General features: G+C 38.5%; 2 protein-coding genes across 3 annotated transcripts in view; both read left to right on the forward strand.

Moving 5' to 3' along the window:
* Nucleotides 1–513: 513 nt before the first annotated feature.
* Nucleotides 514–11,402, forward strand: mks1 (Meckel syndrome, type 1). 2 transcript variants are annotated; one of them, XM_023341717.1, is made up of 18 exons: nucleotides 514–797; nucleotides 882–1,003; nucleotides 1,124–1,176; nucleotides 1,821–1,988; nucleotides 2,164–2,258; nucleotides 2,380–2,508; nucleotides 2,668–2,772; nucleotides 3,262–3,370; nucleotides 3,455–3,511; nucleotides 3,669–3,711; nucleotides 3,788–3,850; nucleotides 4,570–4,640; nucleotides 4,718–4,787; nucleotides 5,621–5,728; nucleotides 6,088–6,221; nucleotides 6,844–6,926; nucleotides 10,288–10,385; nucleotides 11,219–11,402. In XM_023341717.1, exons 1-18 carry the CDS (start codon nucleotides 721–723, stop codon nucleotides 11,320–11,322), a joined length of 1,689 nt encoding a protein of 562 aa, XP_023197485.1. In that variant the 5' UTR covers nucleotides 514–720; the 3' UTR covers nucleotides 11,323–11,402. The 2 variants fall into 2 exon arrangements, with proteins under 2 accessions (XP_023197485.1, XP_023197486.1); XM_023341718.1 differs by lacking the exon at nucleotides 514–797 and having other exon boundaries at nucleotides 972–1,003; nucleotides 2,380–2,452.
* A 1,258-nt stretch (nucleotides 11,403–12,660) lies between these two features.
* The window catches only part of LOC102225499 (AP-1 complex subunit beta-1), a 29,839-nt gene continuing 24,208 nt past the window's right edge, over nucleotides 12,661–18,291 (forward strand). Inside the window, exons 1-6 of the mRNA XM_005813802.3 lie at nucleotides 12,661–12,752; nucleotides 15,130–15,184; nucleotides 15,346–15,451; nucleotides 16,175–16,310; nucleotides 16,902–17,147; nucleotides 17,276–17,466. Of these exons, the coding sequence (XP_005813859.1) occupies nucleotides 15,148–15,184; nucleotides 15,346–15,451; nucleotides 16,175–16,310; nucleotides 16,902–17,147; nucleotides 17,276–17,466 (716 nt within the window). The 5' untranslated portion in view covers nucleotides 12,661–12,752; nucleotides 15,130–15,147. The remainder of the gene's footprint in view (nucleotides 12,753–15,129; nucleotides 15,185–15,345; nucleotides 15,452–16,174; nucleotides 16,311–16,901; nucleotides 17,148–17,275; nucleotides 17,467–18,291) is intronic.

An 18,291-nucleotide genomic window follows, 5' to 3' on the forward strand; every position in this document is an offset into this window, starting at 1 on the left:
ATTTCCTTTGCCTGCATTTGTATTCTTACCATGAAAACCAAATATAACATGCTCATACCTCAGGAAACATTTAGCATCAATATAATAATTTGAACAAATATAACAAATTTCCTATTATTATTATTATTATTATTATTATTATTATTATTAGAGTTTGCATGTTCTCCCTGTGCATGTGTGGGTTCTCTCCGGGTTCTCCGGCTTCCTCCCACAGTCCAAAAACATGACTGTCAAGTTAATTGGGCTTTCTAAATTCTCCCTAGGTGTGAGTGTCTGTGTGCATGGTTGTTTGTCCTGTCTGTCTCTGTGACTGGCGACCTGTCCAGGGTGTACCCCGCCTCTGGTCCGGAATGTTAGCTGGAGATAGGCACCAGCACCTCCCGACCCCACTAAGGATTATTTTTTATTGGCGTTTCTTAGATTTTCATCCAGATCAGTAGATGGCAGTAATGATCAATGGAGATCTCAAGCAAACCTTCATACTTTAAACGAAGAAAGAAACACCACCCAAAATCTCTATGGAAACGACAACCGTTAGTTGACGGTGATCTGTGCCGAACATTCTGAATCTTCTTCCTTTAGCTGCTGTGCTGATTAACTACCTCATCGAGTATTTAGTTTATAGACCTTCCACCTATAAAGTGTGTCTGATTAGCAAATGTTAAGTTGATGCGGATTGACTGGCTAATGTAGAACACTGGTGGCTGTAATTGTTTGATAATGGCAGAGAGCTGGAACACACACACCGGAGATGCTGTTTATCGCTCCCGGGATGCCATCAAAAACTTAAAAATAAAGTAAGTAGCTTCTTGAATAAAGTTGTTAAATGTGACTGATAAAGGTCGGTTTCCATGGTATTCACATTTCTGTTCGCACGCCAGAGTCCGTATACAGAGGCTGACCTCCACAGCGGTCTTCTCACAGCACCTCCAGCACCAGGTTTTGTCCCAGAAATGCAGGAAGGATATTGAGCTGAAGACTCTCACCTCACAGGGCCAGACAGGTACTGTAACTACTTTACGGAACGGACAAATAGTGATGGGTCAAGAGCATATCAGAGGATGTTTAGTCACTGTAATGAGAGTGGATCTCATTCATTTGGCATCTCGTTTTTTGTTGACAGGCGACAATGAAGAGGAGGTAGTGGTTGGCTGGCAGGAGAAACTCTTCAGCCAGGTAGAAGTTTTAGTGGTTTAGTGTGTTTGTCCCTGAAAACCAACAACTGGTCTTAGCAAAACACCTGATTATATGCCCTTTTTGGTATTTGGACAAATATTCTACATGTTTTACACATTACAAATTATGTTGTAAAGAGTTGCTAAAATTAAAAAATGTACAATTTAATTAAAGTAATTTTATAATTTAACCCATGTTCCATCATTTGTGCTTCATCAACTTCAGTGCTACTTCAATGATTTTCCTTAAGTTCCAATCTGTTCTTTTTTAAATTTTAATTCTGTATTTGGTTTATACAAAACATGTCCTCTGTTTTGGTGTCCAAACTAACACTGTCTGGACCACTGGGCAGGATGACAGTTGTTTTAAATGTTCTTCATTTGTGAGTATCTATTGAGACATCTTTAAACCTCCTTAAAGTCTTCAGCTGTGGTTATTCCTCGTCACTTTTATTGCATTTTACAAAATATTTTATGGTCATTGACTTGAGTTTCTTGATTATTTATAGTACTCAGTATTGCTGACATGTATCTTAAATATCACAGTCTCTAAACATGTCATAAAAACCACATGGTATCATAGGGTCTCCTATTTTTTGCCACATGACCTTACCTCCTACCTCATGTTTCTGTCCGTTGTTCCAGTATGAAGTGGAACTGTTCCAGAACGAGGCAGCCTGTCAGACTCCGCTGGACCGCCAGTATCACTCAGAAATCAGGGCTCTCAACAAGGCCAAGGGGCGACGCAATCAGAGAATTTTCACATACACTGATCACGATCGATACACCAACTGTTTCCCACTCCACCAACTGGTGAAATTTTTTTTTCTTTTTTAAATCTTTTTATTATTATTGTTATTGAATAAAATACTCTTCCAGAAGTTGGATCGAATTAGTTTTAACTGTTTGCTATACTCTGCATCTCTGCATAGTTGATATTTTTGATTGATAGCTTTGATCTTGTCTTTGATTTCCGTCTTGAAAACAGCACAATGACTTGGTCTCCACGACCAAACCAAGTCCCACCTTTCTGGCTGAGAGGATGGCCAGTGTCAGACACAGACGGCAAGAGAGGCGCACCATGTAGGTGAAAATCCAGCGCAGGCAAACATAAAATGACTAAACAAAATAATGCTCAAATTTTTGCCTGAAAAATATGGATGTGAAAAGTCCAATGTTACAAAAATATCTATTGTTTTTATAGGGATAGTAGCATCACTAAGTCAAGAATCATCAACTGGGATCCCACAGATGAGTTTGTCAAGAGCAGTCATGTGGTAAATAACGCCATGCAGACCATGCACATCATGGGTGACTTGGGCCCACCTGGAAAGTAAGACTATGAGATATGTTCATCATATATGAAAACTGATATGTTTCAAGTTCAAGCATATCAAGTGGTGATGATTTTACCATCATCACTTTTCATCAATCAACTTACTGAGTGCCTATTGTGAATATTATTTCATATTCTTTGCATCCGCTGTCTCAGGTTGGGCCAGAAAGAGAATGAGTGTTTGCTGGCAACCATAAAAACTGATGGTAGTGGAACTATCATTGTAAAACCCAACTTCAACAAAGGCAGAGAGCCCTACAGGCAAGTTTACAACACATCATAGCAAAAGGAAAGACAAGGAGGATCCTCCTAATCTTTTCTACATATTGTCAGAAACTCCAGTGTGTTTTGCTGGGATTTTCTGTGATGTACCCACACAAAGTAACTCAGAATTGTGAAGGGGAAGGAAAATGAAGAATAGTTTTCTAAAAATGTTACAAATCATAATTGAAAAATTGTGACATTCACTCATATCCACCCTTTTTACTGTGGTACCCTTTAATTAGATCCATTGCAACCACTTACCTTCAGTAGTCAACTAATTTTTAGTTGACTACTGAAACAAGTTGACTACTTGTATCAAAGTCCCACATGACTTTGATACAAGTCATGTGGGAGACCTGGGAAATATGTGGAAGAAGGTTCATGAATATTTTCGCAAAGCAAAGCCAATAAAAATTCCGAGAATTTCATTGAAGAAACAATGTTAAGGAAATCAGCTAAAAGTCAGAGTGATGCTCTGTTTTGCAGGATTGTAACAGATGGGGAGAAGAGAGAAGTATGGCGCTTAACTTTGGAGAACGCATCCAGAGTGATGAAACCAGAGGAGCGAGAGAGAGAGCAAATCATGTACAAAGATGTATGAGATTATTTGTGTTCACTTGCTGCATTATTGGAGTCAAAGAACCAATATATTAATACATTCTCTTTTGTTTGCTTGCAGTTGTATAACAGACACAAGGAGTACCTCAACAGCCTTGTAGGACAGGACTTTGAAATGGTAAAAGACATATTAACAGAAGAAACACTTGTGTTGTTGATTGAACAGTTCAGGCCATACGGTCCAAACCTTAAAAATATTTTGTAATATTTGAAGGTATTGATTCAAAATTAGTGTAATACAGTAGATTAAATATTGTCTGCGCTTTGTCCTGCAGCCTCCTGTAGGTATCCTACGTTACCTGCTGCACGGAGAGATAGGTAAGGAAAGGTGTTTGGATGTTATGGAGATTCACATTTATACTTTGAAACTCCCATGTATCTTTCTTCTTTCCAGTGTCGGCTAACGACTTTGAATATGATAACTTGTACATCAACTTCTTCATGGAATTGCCAAATAGTGAGTCACATATAGTATGTATTTTTGGTTTTGATTGTGTTGAGGTTTAATTTTACCAGGTTACTTTTAGAGCAGCATATTACTGCAAAGATCATTCAAGTCTGGATAAAAGCATAAAAATTTCTGTGCTCACCCCTCAGGTTATGTGTTTTCTAATATTTCCCTTTAGCCACTTAAATTTCAGGATGAAGGTCAATTTTCAAGATGGTTGAGGTTTACGAGTCTTTTAAACCAATTATTGCCAGAAAACGTTACCCATTTTCATGACTTGAATTAACTTTATGTCACATCAGATGTTTTTGGTGAAGTCATCCTATTCATACAACTTTAAATGTAGCAAAATCAGAAACTGAGGACTTTGCTCTTTGAGAATCTCACACCAGTAGTCATCAACTGGAAGAAGATGAAGATGTGTGACACAGACTGAGAGGCAGTTGTCTTAATGGTTAGCATAAGCTTTCACTAATTGTTTTGTTTGTTTAGTGGTTTAGTGGTTAGCTTCTGCTAATTTTTTATGTGCAAAAATACAATTTTCTTAATGATCATGATAACCATCTTTAAACTTTCAGTGGCTATGTGTTTTTTTGTTTGTTTTTTTCTTTCAAAAAAGCAGAGTCCTAGGAACATCTGTGCCCAGTTCGGTTTTTGTACTCACATGTGAAAGATTTTGCTTAAATATTGAATTATCTGCTTCATTATTTACTTGATATGTGTTTAAGATTGGTCCAGCTTACCGTTCCAGTCGATGTCAGGGGTTACTCAGACCTGCAGGACCAAATCATTGGGGAAGGTGTGTACTTTATTTATTAACTTTAGAGAATCACTGAAGAAATGTATTAAAACCTGTCATTTGAAATCTGTCAACAGGAAAACATAGCGTTCTTCAGCTACCCTTTCAGCTTTGAGGCTTTTCATATGAGTGAAAAAGAGAACGAAGGTCAGCAGCCCTTTGATTTTATTTATTGTATAAACAACACAAAAATGTGGTTTAAAGCATGAAGGAGTATTGCCCCATGTACACTGACATAAATATTTTGTTAAATACATTTCTGGTCTTTTTGCATCTCACCTTCACATGCAAATAAAGTTGTTGTTTTTTTAAATGAGGTTGAAAAACTTCCTTTGTAGTGAATGTAGATTGGATATCTGGATATTATTGATATGCTTGATCTACATTTATTTGCTAGAAAATATAAAACATAGCAAAGCAGTTTTGTATGTTCTATTACAAATCTGTCTCACTTTATCATGACTGCTTCCACCAAATTTCAGATGTAAGGTGAAGAAAATAATGTGAGCAAACAAGAGAAAAATGTATAGTTTCACAGAAAATGTGAATTACAGTTATTTTTAGCCGTGCTCAGGATCTTGTTCTTTAGACTTGGATGCAGTTAATTACAAGGTTATTCCCAACCCTGCTTCAATAAGAATGGAGTCATATGCATTCTTTATATGGTGATTATTTTTCAAGCACAAAGAAAAAGTTTTCATGTAAAAAATATCCAGAGTCATATAAAAAGTTCTACAAAGGTTCAAAATTTCACTACATCTTTCTATAAAACAACGACTGAATAACTTGAAATAGAATAGAATATTTCAAGTTGGTCAGTCTTGAAATTTTCAAGAATAGTATGGAATAGAATAATCCTTTATTTGTCCCTCATTTAGAAAATTCAGTTTATTAACAGCAAATATACCAGCTGAATTCAAAGCATACAGAAACACCTAACAATTGTTAATATTAAAAATAAGACTTCTTTTTAATTTCAGAATTAATACCCCAGTGGCCAGTGCTTTACTTCAAAGTCCTGTCCCTTGACTTCTGGCAGCGTTACCGAACTGAAGGTTACGGATATCTACTGTTTCCCGACATGCCTGGTATGAATCCTCCACTAATAGCTGGGGCTGAGGTTATGAAGCTACAAAACGTATAACTTTTCCTATTTTTGAGATCAGTCTTTTATTCTGATTTGTGAAACTTTTCTCTCTCTCTCTCCTTTTTTTTATTTTAATTTTTTTACATTTACTAACAACTTGTGAAAGTCTTTGCTTATATTTTACCAGAACTTAATGTTAATTATTCATTTTTGGCTTGATGGTGCAACATTACAAAACCTACATATGATAAATTAATGTGGTAACTAAAGGTCAGAACATAAATGAACTACTGCAAAATATGATTTAGATGTGAAATGTTTTGTTCTAATAGTCTGCAATATCTGTTGCATCTGTGCAAGGTAAACACACAGTGACATGTCACACATGGAGACCTGTTCAGACGGGGACAGTTTCTGCTTTGAGGCGCTTCTTTATCGGAGGTTCTGCAGAACTTGAAGACAACAGCTACGTCAGAGTACCAGGGACGTTTAAGGTAGACTTGTAACTGGTAAACTGCACATAGAGTCCAGTCCATCATGAGATATCTTCCATTTATTTATTGTTCATTTATTTTAGTAACTGAAGCCACTAAGTGAAACATTATATAGATTAACTACATAAAGACTGTTATTTTCAAGCTTTTATTTCTGTTGATCATAATTTTCCACTTTCAGCAAATGAAAACACAACATTTAAAATTAAAATACTACAGACAAATGAAAAACTTTTTTTAATACAGAAATGTGGGCTTAGTTAAACATGTGTTTAACACCTGCTAAAGGTCTGTTAGTTTTAAAATGTACTTTTAATCTGACAAACCTAACTGTTTGTTGGACACATATCCTGTACTATATATAGCACATATAAAATAGGATAAGCATTACATATCCTATTTTATGGAAAATGACTACATATTACATCGAAGTGGATCTACAGGCTTTCCTAAACATACCCTTTGGCATCTAATTTTAATAAAAACTGTTGTGGGGATCACATTTATTGTTTGTCTCCAACTTAAAAGTATCCGTTTCAAAAAGACAAATGCAGACATTTGCAAGAGTAATGAAAGATTTAAAGCCCTCAATGTTTAATGTTATGTTTGTGTTTGGCTTCAGGGAGAGAGGCTGAGTCGCTTTGGCTTTTGCACTGAAACCACAGGAAGTGTTACCTTTAGGCTGTACTGCATGCAACAAGCCAGGTAAACTCCTTCCACACATCCAGCTAACTAAAAAGAACAATGAATCAATTGATGAATACATTTTATATTAAAAATTCTGTTATTTCAGTCAAACGGGCCTACATAGAGTGTTTGTTGCTACTAGTTGAATGTTACTCTCATCTGACTGAGCCACATGGCTCCAGCTCTGTTCCCATTAGCATTCAGCAAACTCCATTCATTCACAGTAAAGATAGTAGGAGAGATTGTGTCTAGTGGTTGTCTATAAGGACACTCTGTGGGGACCCGGAAATTCAACCACACACAGGAGTTTGGAAAGGAAAAAACAAGTTTAATTTAATTTTCAGATTATGGTTGCTGCTCAGGATGTGGTCATCAAACAGCACTGAGAAAAGAGGGGAGAAGGCTGATGATGCACTGATGGAGGGGTAACTTAGAAATGTTCAGCTTAACTGACCTGTAGTGCAGTGGACAGGTGGAGCAGAGGAACCAGGTAGAACAGGCTGCTGTGGAATCAATGAAACTCTCCACAAGGATATACAAGAGGCAACACCCAGGGACTAAGACAGTAATCAGGCTGAGGTCATACACGGGAGGACAGAGAGAGCAAACTTAGCTTGAGGGGCAGGCAATACTCGGTGGTCGTGAGGCAAAGCTTGGGTCAGGGTCCAGAAATCCAGAACAGTTGGGATCCGTGAAGGGCCTGGCAGGGGGGGGTCAATCCATGGACAGAAAAGGGTCGAAGAAACACTGAAGGCTTGGAAGGAAACGCTGGATCTCTACTGGCTCGTGGCTGTCGATAATCTGGCAAGGAGGCAGAGGCTGAGAGGTGTTTAAGTCGGGCAGGGACCAGGTGGAACGGGTAAGCAATCAGGCGCGGCAGGTGAGCTGAATGAGTGTTTAAGCACAGCATGGACAGGACAGAACATGAATTGTGACAGTACCCCCTCCTCAAGGTCCGGCTCCAGAAGGACCACATGGCTGGTCAGGATTGGACCGATGAAACTCCCTGATCAGGGATTTGTCCAAAACATGTTGGACCGGCACCCAGGAGCGCTCCTCTGGCCCGTATCCCTCCCAGTCCACCAGGTAATGCATGGACCGACCCCAACGTCTGGACCGAAGGAGACGACGCACAGCGTAAGCGGGGCCTCCATTGATGATCCGGGCGGGAGGAGGGAATCTGGAGGAGGGTACCAACCGTGAAGTGAAAACAGGTTTGACACGTGACACATGAAAGGTGAGACAAACCCTGAGAGTCCTGGGAAGGCGAAGCCGAACAGCCACAGGGTTGACCACTTTGAAAATTGGGAAGAGTCCTATGAAACAAGGAGCTAGCTTGCGGTTTTCAATCCACAAAGGGAGGTCTTTGGTGGATAGCCAGACCTTTTGTTCTTTGAGGTAGGTGGGTGCTGGGAGTCTGCGACGATTGGCAAATCTGGAACATAAAGCAGAGGTCTTCAGAAGGGCCCTGCGGGCCTGACTCCATACCTGCTGGCACTTCAAGGCAGAGGCATGCGCAGAAGGAACTCTAATGGGCCTTTCTTGAAGGGACAACACAGGAGGCTGGTAACCGTAGACTGTATAAAAGGGAGACAGGCCTGTAGAATTAGAAGGGAGAGAGTTGAGTGCATACTCCACCCACGGTAGGTTTTGTGACCAAGAAGAGGGATCATGTTCACTGAGCATACGAAGCTTGGTCTCCACTTCTTGGTTGATCCTCTCCGTTTGTCCGTCAGTTTGAGGGTGGAACCCTGATGAGAGACTCACCGAGATACCCAGGAGACCACAGAATTCCTTCCAGAATCTAGAGACAAACTGGTGTCCCCTGTCAGAAACAATGTCAGTAGGCAGACCATGCAGGCGGAACACCTCCCAGGCCAGAATCCCTCCCAGCTCCTTGGATGAAGGCAGTTTGCGAAGTGGTATCAGGTGGGACATCTTAGAGAATCGATCTACGACTGTGAGAAGGACAGAATGGTTATTGGAAGAGGGCAAACCAGTCACAAAATCCATGGATATGTGGGACCATGGGCGGTGTGGAACAGGGAGGGGTCGTAGAAGTCTAGAGGGTGGCCTACGGGATGGTTTAGCCTGACAGCAAACTCTGCAAGCCTTGATGAACTCAGTAACATCTCGTAGCATGGTTCCCCACCAGAAACAACTTCTGATCACTAACAGGGTCTTAGTGACTCCTGCATGACAGAAAAGTCTAGACTCATGGCAAAATGACAGTACCTCAGGAATTAGGTGCTCAGGGACAGTCGCTCTTTAGGATAGTACTCAGGGACGGGGCTTTGTTGATAGGCTTCTCTTATCGTCTGCTCCAGCTCTAGCTTGGAAACTGCTAGCCGCACAGATGCGGGGAGCACATAATCCTCCTGCTTAGCCCCATGCCCCTCCTTCATAGTCTCATGAAGCCTGGAGAGTGCATCTGGCTTAGCGCTCTTACTCCCAGGTCTGTAAGACAGTGAAAAACTTAAAACGACAGAAGAACAAGGCCCACCTGGCTTGCCTGGGGTTGAGTCTCCTTGCTGACTTGAGGTACTGCAGATTTTTTGAACAGTCCAAACCACAAAGAGTTCCTTAGCTCCCTCAAGCCAGTGCCTCCACTCCTCAAGTGCCAGTTTGACTGCCAGCAGTTCGCGGTCACCAACATCATAATTGGTTTCTGAAGAAGACAGTTTTCTGGAAAAGAAGGCACATGGGTGAGTGCCATCACTACTGGCTCGTGACTGTCGATAATCTGGCAAAGAGGCAGAGGCTGAGAGGTGTTTAAGTAGGGCGGGGACCAGGTGGAACAGGTAAGCAATCAGGCGTGGCCGGTGAGCTGAATGAGTGTTTAAGCACAGCATGGACAGGACAGAACTTGAATCATGACAGTTGTCATGGAGATGCCATTTTTTGCTGCAGTTCTGCAGCTGTGAGCTTTGCAGATTTTTAAAAACTCCATTACCATGCTGCTCTGTTTGCATTGCAAGATAAACTTTGGTCTACTTGAGAAACCTTTTAAAAAACAGATTACTTAAGTTAACATTTATTTACTTAACTCCATGCTCTACCAGCTCAATCATGCAAGACAGCAAACATAATCATCAATCAATAACTAAAGAAATTACTCACATAATTAGATTTGTGACAAAATAAACAGCTGACTGAAATACTAGAAAAATATTTGCCACATAGTATAGAAGATTCAGAAGCATGCAGATGAAAAAAGGTCTTACCATTATTATTATTATTATTATTTATAAATGGTTAAAGTCTAAATAAAATGACAAAATGTCAGATTTAACTCCTATATGCAATACACACTTTAATCTTACCAAAGAATAATTGAATGTCTGGTTCAATGTATACATATTTGGTTTGTTGGTTTCAGGGCCTTTGCTGATGCTGCCCTTCTGAAGAAGAGAAGACAGAAAGTGGTCGACCACCTTGGAGGTTTTAGCCAGCAGGGAATGGTCTGCAGCATTCTGGGTAAAAACTGCTGACATTGAATTTCAGTTTTGATTTTAGGGAATTTGTGGTTGGGTTGCTGAAATTGCTCTTTCCATGTATGTTGTAAACAGTTAGAATTTTTCTAAGTCAGTATAAAGACAGCAGAGATGACACCAATTATTCAGAGATGATTTTTATGTGATATTTAATTTTAATCAAACTGAAAAATTTACGGGCAACTGTGGCTCTGTGGGTAGAGTAGTTGTCTTGAGATCTGACGGTTGTAGGTTTGATTCCAGCTTCCTCTTGCTACATGTCCATGCGACCCTGGGCAAGACACTTAATCTCAAACTACCTACTGATCTGTATATCGTATAAATGTGTGTGCATGGTGAATGGGTGAATGTGACTCGAGTCTAGTGTAAAGCACTTTGAGTGGTCAAAATGATTGGAAAAGCGCTATATAAGTTCAGTCCATTTAAGAATTTAGCTTTTCTGTCTCCTCTCCTCTTTGTGGGGTCTGTGAGACCAGTTGAGGTGTTTCTGTCATTTGGAGGCTTCAAGCACAAAAAATGAACATCTGTTAGCTCTATGACATTTTGTGGCACTAGAAGTTATGGGCAATGTAGTTCATCATATTTTCTATGTATTAAAATCTGATTTGAAGACTTAAATTTAACAGCATCATTGGTTTATTTTATTTTATTTTTTCAAATAATCTAAGAAAAAATGTATCTTAGAAACAGGACATGCTTACATCAATATGTCCTTCCAGTTGAAAATTGTATGGTTTAAAAATCTGTCTCCTTTCCATATCATTGCTCAAAATAAAATAATTATGATTTTTCTTGCACCTGTTTGTTTCCTTTTAGAGGCATACCAGAGGGCTCATAAAAGGCTGCAAGAGGCCAGAGAAAGTCTTCCAAGAGATGTTCTTAACTCTGCTGCCCAACTCCAGCTGGAGTCCTCTGCATAGGAGTCAAAATGAAGCTGAAAGCAGAGCCAGCATATCATCTGTGCATACAGAAACACAAATGTGTTCTGAGTAATAGCTTGGTAAGCAAAGGAATGCTAAGTTGCTTATATTCTTTTGTTTCCCTTTGGCATTATATTATTTCATAGTTATTGTTAGTCTTTGGTTAAAAAAGGACTGACTTTCAAAGACAAAATTTTTTTTTTCTAATACTTTTGTCATTAATTTTTCATTCAATTTGTAACATTATGGATCTAGTGACATAAACGTACAAACACAAAAATTTGCTTATCTGTGTGTAATTTTTTCCTTTGTGAATATAGCCACTTTCAATCTGTTGTCACATAAAATCTATTTATGTGACAATACAGTAAGTTTTACAGGAAAGCTACTGGGGGTGAACATCACATTGCCAATATTAGCTGTTGATCTAAGCTCAAAGACTTCAACTTTGAGCTGAGTAGTGTTTAGCATTGTTTGCAGGTCACATAAGAGAACCTGTCCTTCCTACAATAGAAGTCTGGGAGATAGTTATAGGTTTGGAATTACCCAGACCTGAATCTGATTGATAATCTGTGAGAATTACCTTGCAATCTGGTAGATTTGAAATGTTTTTGTGAAAAATACTCAGACTTCTACCCCCAAAGACTGAATGCTGTAATAAAAGTAACTAAGGGTTCTTCAGTAAAGTATTAATTTAAAGACTTGCAGACTTATATAACCACAGTATTGTTTCCCAAACAAATAGATATACGTTTTTTCTTTTCACTTGAGTTGCACAAGATAGTTTGGGGCATTTTTTGTCTTTCTTTTTCTTTTTTCACATCCAAGTGTGCACTGTGTAAGCCTATTATGATTAAAGGTCATTATTTTTTAAAAACTGAAACATTAAGAAACGCGACTTGAACCTGTTAAATATGCGTAACTTTGCATTCCAATGAAAACGGGTTCTTAAAGTGTTGCGTTCAAAACCGTGGGACATTAGTTCTGACAGCAAAAATATGCTTAATGTGAAAAAGATAAGAATTCCTGTGTACCTCTGAGCCCAGACTAGGGATGTTGTTGTTGAAAATAAACAAGCAAAAAGATTTTGGAAACAAACATCTTTGAGTTGTTTAAAATGTTAAAAACATTTAGTGAAACTTTCGCTAACTGTTAAATCTACTAATTTGTAGAATCAAATATTGCTAATTTAAAATAAGGCATTTGTATACAATCTTGCTGTCATAAACAAGCGCTACAAACGTTTTTCTGTATGCTTAAAACAGAACAAAAATCTGAATTCCGAGGCTTTTCCGCCAGTTACAAAGGGAAGTTATCCGATTTCTCTCGACTGTGAAAGCACCATTCTCCATCTTCCTCTGAAAAAGGGAAGGGACCAACCTGCGTCCTGCTGCACCCCATTGAAAATTGTCTGTTACTTATTCTAGAAGGTAAGTAAATTATCTCTTTGCTAAATATTATTATGACACTATTTCATTTTTGTGACTTTTGTGTCAGTCAGTGTGTTGATCTGTATATTGTCTTTGGTGCATTAGCGTATGTCCTGTCAGCAGGAGCAGCGATGATGGAAACTGGGCCGCTGCTCTCTTTCCTCCCGTTTTGTGTCAATTTTAACACAATCTTTAACTGAAGCCTCTTCGCATTGCTCGGTTAAAAGTTATTAAATCGAGAAATTAGTCTGACATAAAGCTTTTGGTCACTAGTTTTGAAAATAACTGGAGATGGCGGTGCTCTTAGCTTGTAGCTAAGAAACAACGCTGAAGTACACATACGATTTGGAGCTTTCTATTTGACTTAAAGGCTAATTCATTCTTTTTGTTAGGAACTTAGGCTACATTTGATCAGATCAAAATGCAATGATCAAAACTGGCTCGAAATATTTACTATATTTCAAAATGCAGTGATCAAAACTGGCTTGAAATATTTACTATATTTCAAGATAACTTAATCAGAGGAGGTGGAAAAGCTATATTTGGGAAAAGACAAAAGAAACACTTTTCTGGCAATTAGCTCACCTCAGACGGAGTCCTGATTATAAATCACAATATTGTGAATCCGTACAGATTCCTCCAAAGCACACTCTTATAAGCAGTGAAGAACAATGTAGTCTGGGTATGACCTGGCAATGTATTTCAGATTGCTCACAAGAGCTGATTGTTTTAAAAACAGCGAAATAGCCCTTTACCTGATGTGTTTAATCAGACACTAACTTCAGCGCCGCAGCTAGTCAATGTTAGCAAGGTGGGAGGGTAAAGGTTGGAATAAGTTGTTGCGAACTGGAAATTTCGTGAAGGTTAAATAATGTCACAACCTGAAACCCTTTTAACCATCAAACACAATAATTCGGGGCTACAGAAATTATGTAGGGATAAAATAATGGCGTGGACGGATGAGGGAAATAGCCGTTTAATAAAGACACAGGTGTGAGGTGTAACGTTATCAACGTTTCGCTCCCCTACCCACCTTCCCCCCCACTGACATGTCTGTGACGCAGTACCAATAAAGTGCAATAACGTGAGAAAGTAATCCACATTATTGAGCAAGGAGAGCGATCTGAGTGGCAATGTTGGTGTTTACCAAAATTATTTATATTTTTTGTCTGCCGCAGTCTAAGCATATTGTTTCGCTTTGAATCCGTTGAATCGTTTTTTCATTTTGCATATTGGAAGTACATCTACAGTTAAAACCAGTAGTTTATATACACCGAATAAAGAGACACGCGCACATTTTTTTTCTTGGTTTGAAGTTAAATCAGACCAAGCTTCTCTTGTTTTAGTTAGAATTAGCAAAATTATTTCTACTTGCTAAATTCCACAAAATTGAGAAAATAACATGTTATTTATTTAGTAACGCATTCTACATACGTTTTCCTTCTACTACTCTCCATAATTTGTTACACTTGGGAAACACCACTCTAAAAATAGTTTATTTAGCTGTGACATTTTGTGGCTTAACCTGCCTGTGTAGATTGTCAGAAGGTTTTCTATTAAACGGTTTAAAATTAGTCCCATGTAGTATTTTAACTTCCAGAGAAACTGAATTCTGGGTTTTGTTAAGTCAAAATTAACATATTCCCTTCTGTTAACAGAAATAAATGTTTAAATAATGCATTTATAAAATATTGGCGAAGTTATTTTTTTTCAATGTACAGAGACAAACCTCTAATTCACTCATTCAAATCAAGTGCAGCTAAAACAAACAGGACATAATGTGCCAATTAAAATGAATTTAAAATGTTATTTTCTTTTTCAATTGTTTTTCATTTCTGGATATTACATTAAAAATTACTGGGCATAAAATGTCGTGGAATGAAGCTGAACAGTTAAACAACTCTGATTTATGATATAAAATGTTTTTGCCATTCCAAGCTGAGATATTGAAAATAAGCTATGGTTTAAAAATAGTTTTCAAGAGGACCAGTTTTCAAGACCATGAAAATTTGGGCCAATATCTAATATTATGATATTAGTACTGCCATTATGGGTGTTATTTATGTATTTTATATGCATTTCCCTGACATACCATACTGTTGCGCTGCATCACTATCACAGTCACATGACCAGATAGAAACCACATGACCAACCATCGTCCCTCACCCCTCTGAAACACTAAAGATGGATTTAAATATCAGTTATTAATATTGGTGAAATTTTTTTTGTCAAAGCTATATCAATATAGCTTATAAAAATAAGTGACATCAGCCGATACTGATGTTAATAACAATATATTGTGCACTGCATCCCAAGTTTTTAGTTAAATATTAACTAACTATAACGATTTCTTATCTTTGCTGTGGGTTCCTGGCAGACCACAAACACCACCATCATGACAGACTCCAAATATTTCACTACCAACAAAAAAGGTGAGTATAAAAATTTTTATCAAGACAGTTTTTTTCTTTAAAGAAGGGATCTGTTTTTTTTTTCTATGAAAACTTTTTTTCCCTTTAGACTTAAAGATAAAGAACACTTTAAAAATAAAAAAAAGTAATTGTCTTTCATGTCTATGTGTTTCATCTTTCAGGGGAGATCTTTGAGCTGAAGGCAGAGTTAAACAATGAGAAGAAAGAGAAGAGAAAAGAGGCAGTAAAGAAGGTCATCGCTGCCATGACTGTTGGCAAAGATGTCAGGTACACCAGCAGACTGGACTTTGCATGTTATTTGGGCAGTTTCCATTCATCCATTTTCTGTACACCCTTGTCCCTAGTGGGGTCAGGAGGGGTCACCACCATCGCAGGGCAACGCAGGGACAGACAGGACAAAGAACCGTGCACAAACTCACATCTAGGGAGAATTTAGAGAAACCAATTAACCTGACAGTCATGTTTTTTTTAACTGTGGGAGGAAGACAGAGTACCTGGAGAGAACCCACGCATGCACAGGGAGAACATGCAAACTCCATGCAGAAAGACCCCAGGTTGGGAATCAAACCCAGGACCTTCTTGCTGCAAGGCAACAGCTCTACCAACTGTGCAGTTTATCCCTGCTAAAAAAAAAATGCAATCCCCTAAGGATGATGCTGCCACCACCACTATGTTTTACTGTGGGTATATTGTGTTCATAATGATGTGAAGAATTTATTTTTTCACCACAGTTTAAATATAAGCCAAGAAGTGCTTTTTCAGCAATATGCCAGATTTTATAACCACCCATCACATAAATATATTTCAATAAGGTTTAATCATCACAGTTTTTAAGGTTAAGCTTGGGAGAAAAACTGGTGACATTTTTCTCCCCAGTATTTTCAAGATATCTCAGCTCTTTTGATCCCATTTGTTTGCCTTTAAATAAAACATGCAAGAAACAATATTGAGCCATCAATGTTATCTAACCCCAGTTGTATTTGTTCTCAGTTCTTTGTTCCCAGATGTGGTGAACTGCATGCAGACTGACAACCTAGAGCTGAAGAAGTTGGTCTACCTCTACCTGATGAACTATGCCAAAAGCCAACCTGACATGGCCATCATGGCTGTGAACAGCTTTGTTAAGGTAAGACTTTTACTTTAGATTAAAATTAGAAAAGATTAAAAAAATGTAAATTTAGCTTGCACAAGAGAGAGTACATGTCACTATGCTATCGTTCTGGACAGCTACATTTGTGTCGGGTCCTTCTGGATACAAACTTAACACACTTTAACCCAACAGTAGCTGTGTTTCCATTGACTATATAATTGCCCAAATTGAAATGACAAAAACACATTTGCTTAACGGAAACAGGAATAAAAGAAAAAAAAAAACTCAAATTTTTTGATAATAAATTTTTGCATTAGGAGTAGGTGCTTTTTTGGCTGTATCAAAATGACTATTTCACAAAAATGCATTGGAAATTAGACACTCTTCCACACAAGTCATTTGATCAATAACTGGATGCTAATAGTGGTAGGAGGATGTTAGCATGGAATGTTTAAGTGTTTATTCATTTTTTATTGCATGAACAAACTTATTCATGTGTAATTTTAATTACTTTTCTTACTTAATGGAAACGCCACAATTGAGAATTTTTTTAATTTTTTTTACATTAGCAAAATATCAACAGTTTTGTGCGTATGTGGTGTGAGCAAATGAGGTTTCTCTTTACAGGACTGTGAGGACCCCAACCCTCTGATCCGGGCTCTGGCTGTTCGCACCATGGGCTGTATACGGGTGGACAAGATCACAGAGTACTTGTGTGAGCCACTAAGGAAGTGTCTGAAGGATGAGGACCCATATGTGAGGAAGACGGCAGCTGTTTGTGTGGCAAAGCTCCATGACATCAATGCCCAGATGGTGGAAGATCAGGGTTTCCTGGACTCTCTGAGGGATCTCATCGCTGACTCAAACCCCATGGTTGGCCTTCTTTTATTTTATTTTATTGATATACTTAGGGCTACATTTGTTTGTGCCCAATCAAATAAAGTTGTTTAAATTTCATTCATGAAACGCTGTGTTTTACAAGCTTGACCTTCATCCCACAGGTTGTTGCCAACGCAGTTGCTGCTTTGTCTGAGATCAGCGAGTCTCACCCCAACAGCAATTTGCTGGACCTGAATCCCCAGAACATCAACAAGCTACTGACGGCCCTCAACGAATGCACAGAGTGGGGACAGATTTTCATCCTAGACTGCCTGTCCAACTACAACCCCAAGGATGACCGAGAGGCTCAGAGGTAGAGATCCTGGAATCCTTAAAGGGGACCTATTGTCCAAAATTTATATTTTGCTCATTTCTGTACTTCTCTTTGGGTTTCTGCTGCTTCTGAAAATAGCATAAACGCTTAAAAAACCACTGTCATTTTTTTTGGCAATAAGTTGATGTAAGCTCCTTTTGGACTGCACAGCCTGACCCAGGCCTGCCTGGTTCCAAACCGGGCTGAGCGTTTTTGCATTAGCACTTCCAGCCCAGTCCCACCCAGCTCCCTGGAACCCCTAGAGCTGCAGTTCCAACCGGGCCGGCCAGACGGGGCTCGTTTGGAGTTAGCTTTTGATTACTGCGTTGGCAGGACAGAGACAAGTTTTCTTCCAGATCTCTGAGTCAGAGTAGCTTTTTTTTTTAAAGATTTTCTCAATGTGTCATTTTAACATGCAGAGTCTGGTCATCATCTATTTTTGTAAGTTTTTAAATGATAATAATAACATATTCAATTGCGTTTTTCTTTCAGTTAATATGATATTCAAGAAGTTGAATTTAGGATCCACATCATGTCATCAGATAAAGCAGATAAATATATGTAACTTTTTCCCACAGTTGGGGAGAGAAAAAAAAGTACACTGACATTGGTCCCACTAACAGCATATAAATAATAAAATTAAATGATCCAGTTTAATTATGAGCTGTTCATCTGCAGTAGCCTGAACGTATATAATCTTATAACTTCCTGGTCTGTATTGGTTATACATAGTCAAATATCTCAAGGTTTTGAAGTTGATCTGGAGGATGGATCTGCACTCTGTGCTACACTGGGATTACAAGCGCACTTCAGCTAAACATTTTA

Source organism: Xiphophorus maculatus, chromosome 11 (genome assembly GCF_002775205.1).
Source record: "Xiphophorus maculatus strain JP 163 A chromosome 11, X_maculatus-5.0-male, whole genome shotgun sequence".
In the NCBI taxonomy this organism is placed as follows: Eukaryota; Metazoa; Chordata; class Actinopteri; order Cyprinodontiformes; family Poeciliidae; genus Xiphophorus; species Xiphophorus maculatus.

Bases quoted from the DNA above. Each gene is read 5' to 3' on its own strand.
- mks1 (XM_023341717.1), top strand. From the start codon at position 721: ATGGCAGAGAGCTGGAACACACACACCGGAGATGCTGTTTATCGCTCC. The intron at 3,851-4,569 runs GTGAGTCACATA...TATGTGTTTAAG, and splicing joins CTTCATGGAATTGCCAAATA to ATTGGTCCAGCTTACCGTTC. The intron at 6,222-6,843 runs GTAGACTTGTAA...GTTTGGCTTCAG, and splicing joins GAGTACCAGGGACGTTTAAG to GGAGAGAGGCTGAGTCGCTT.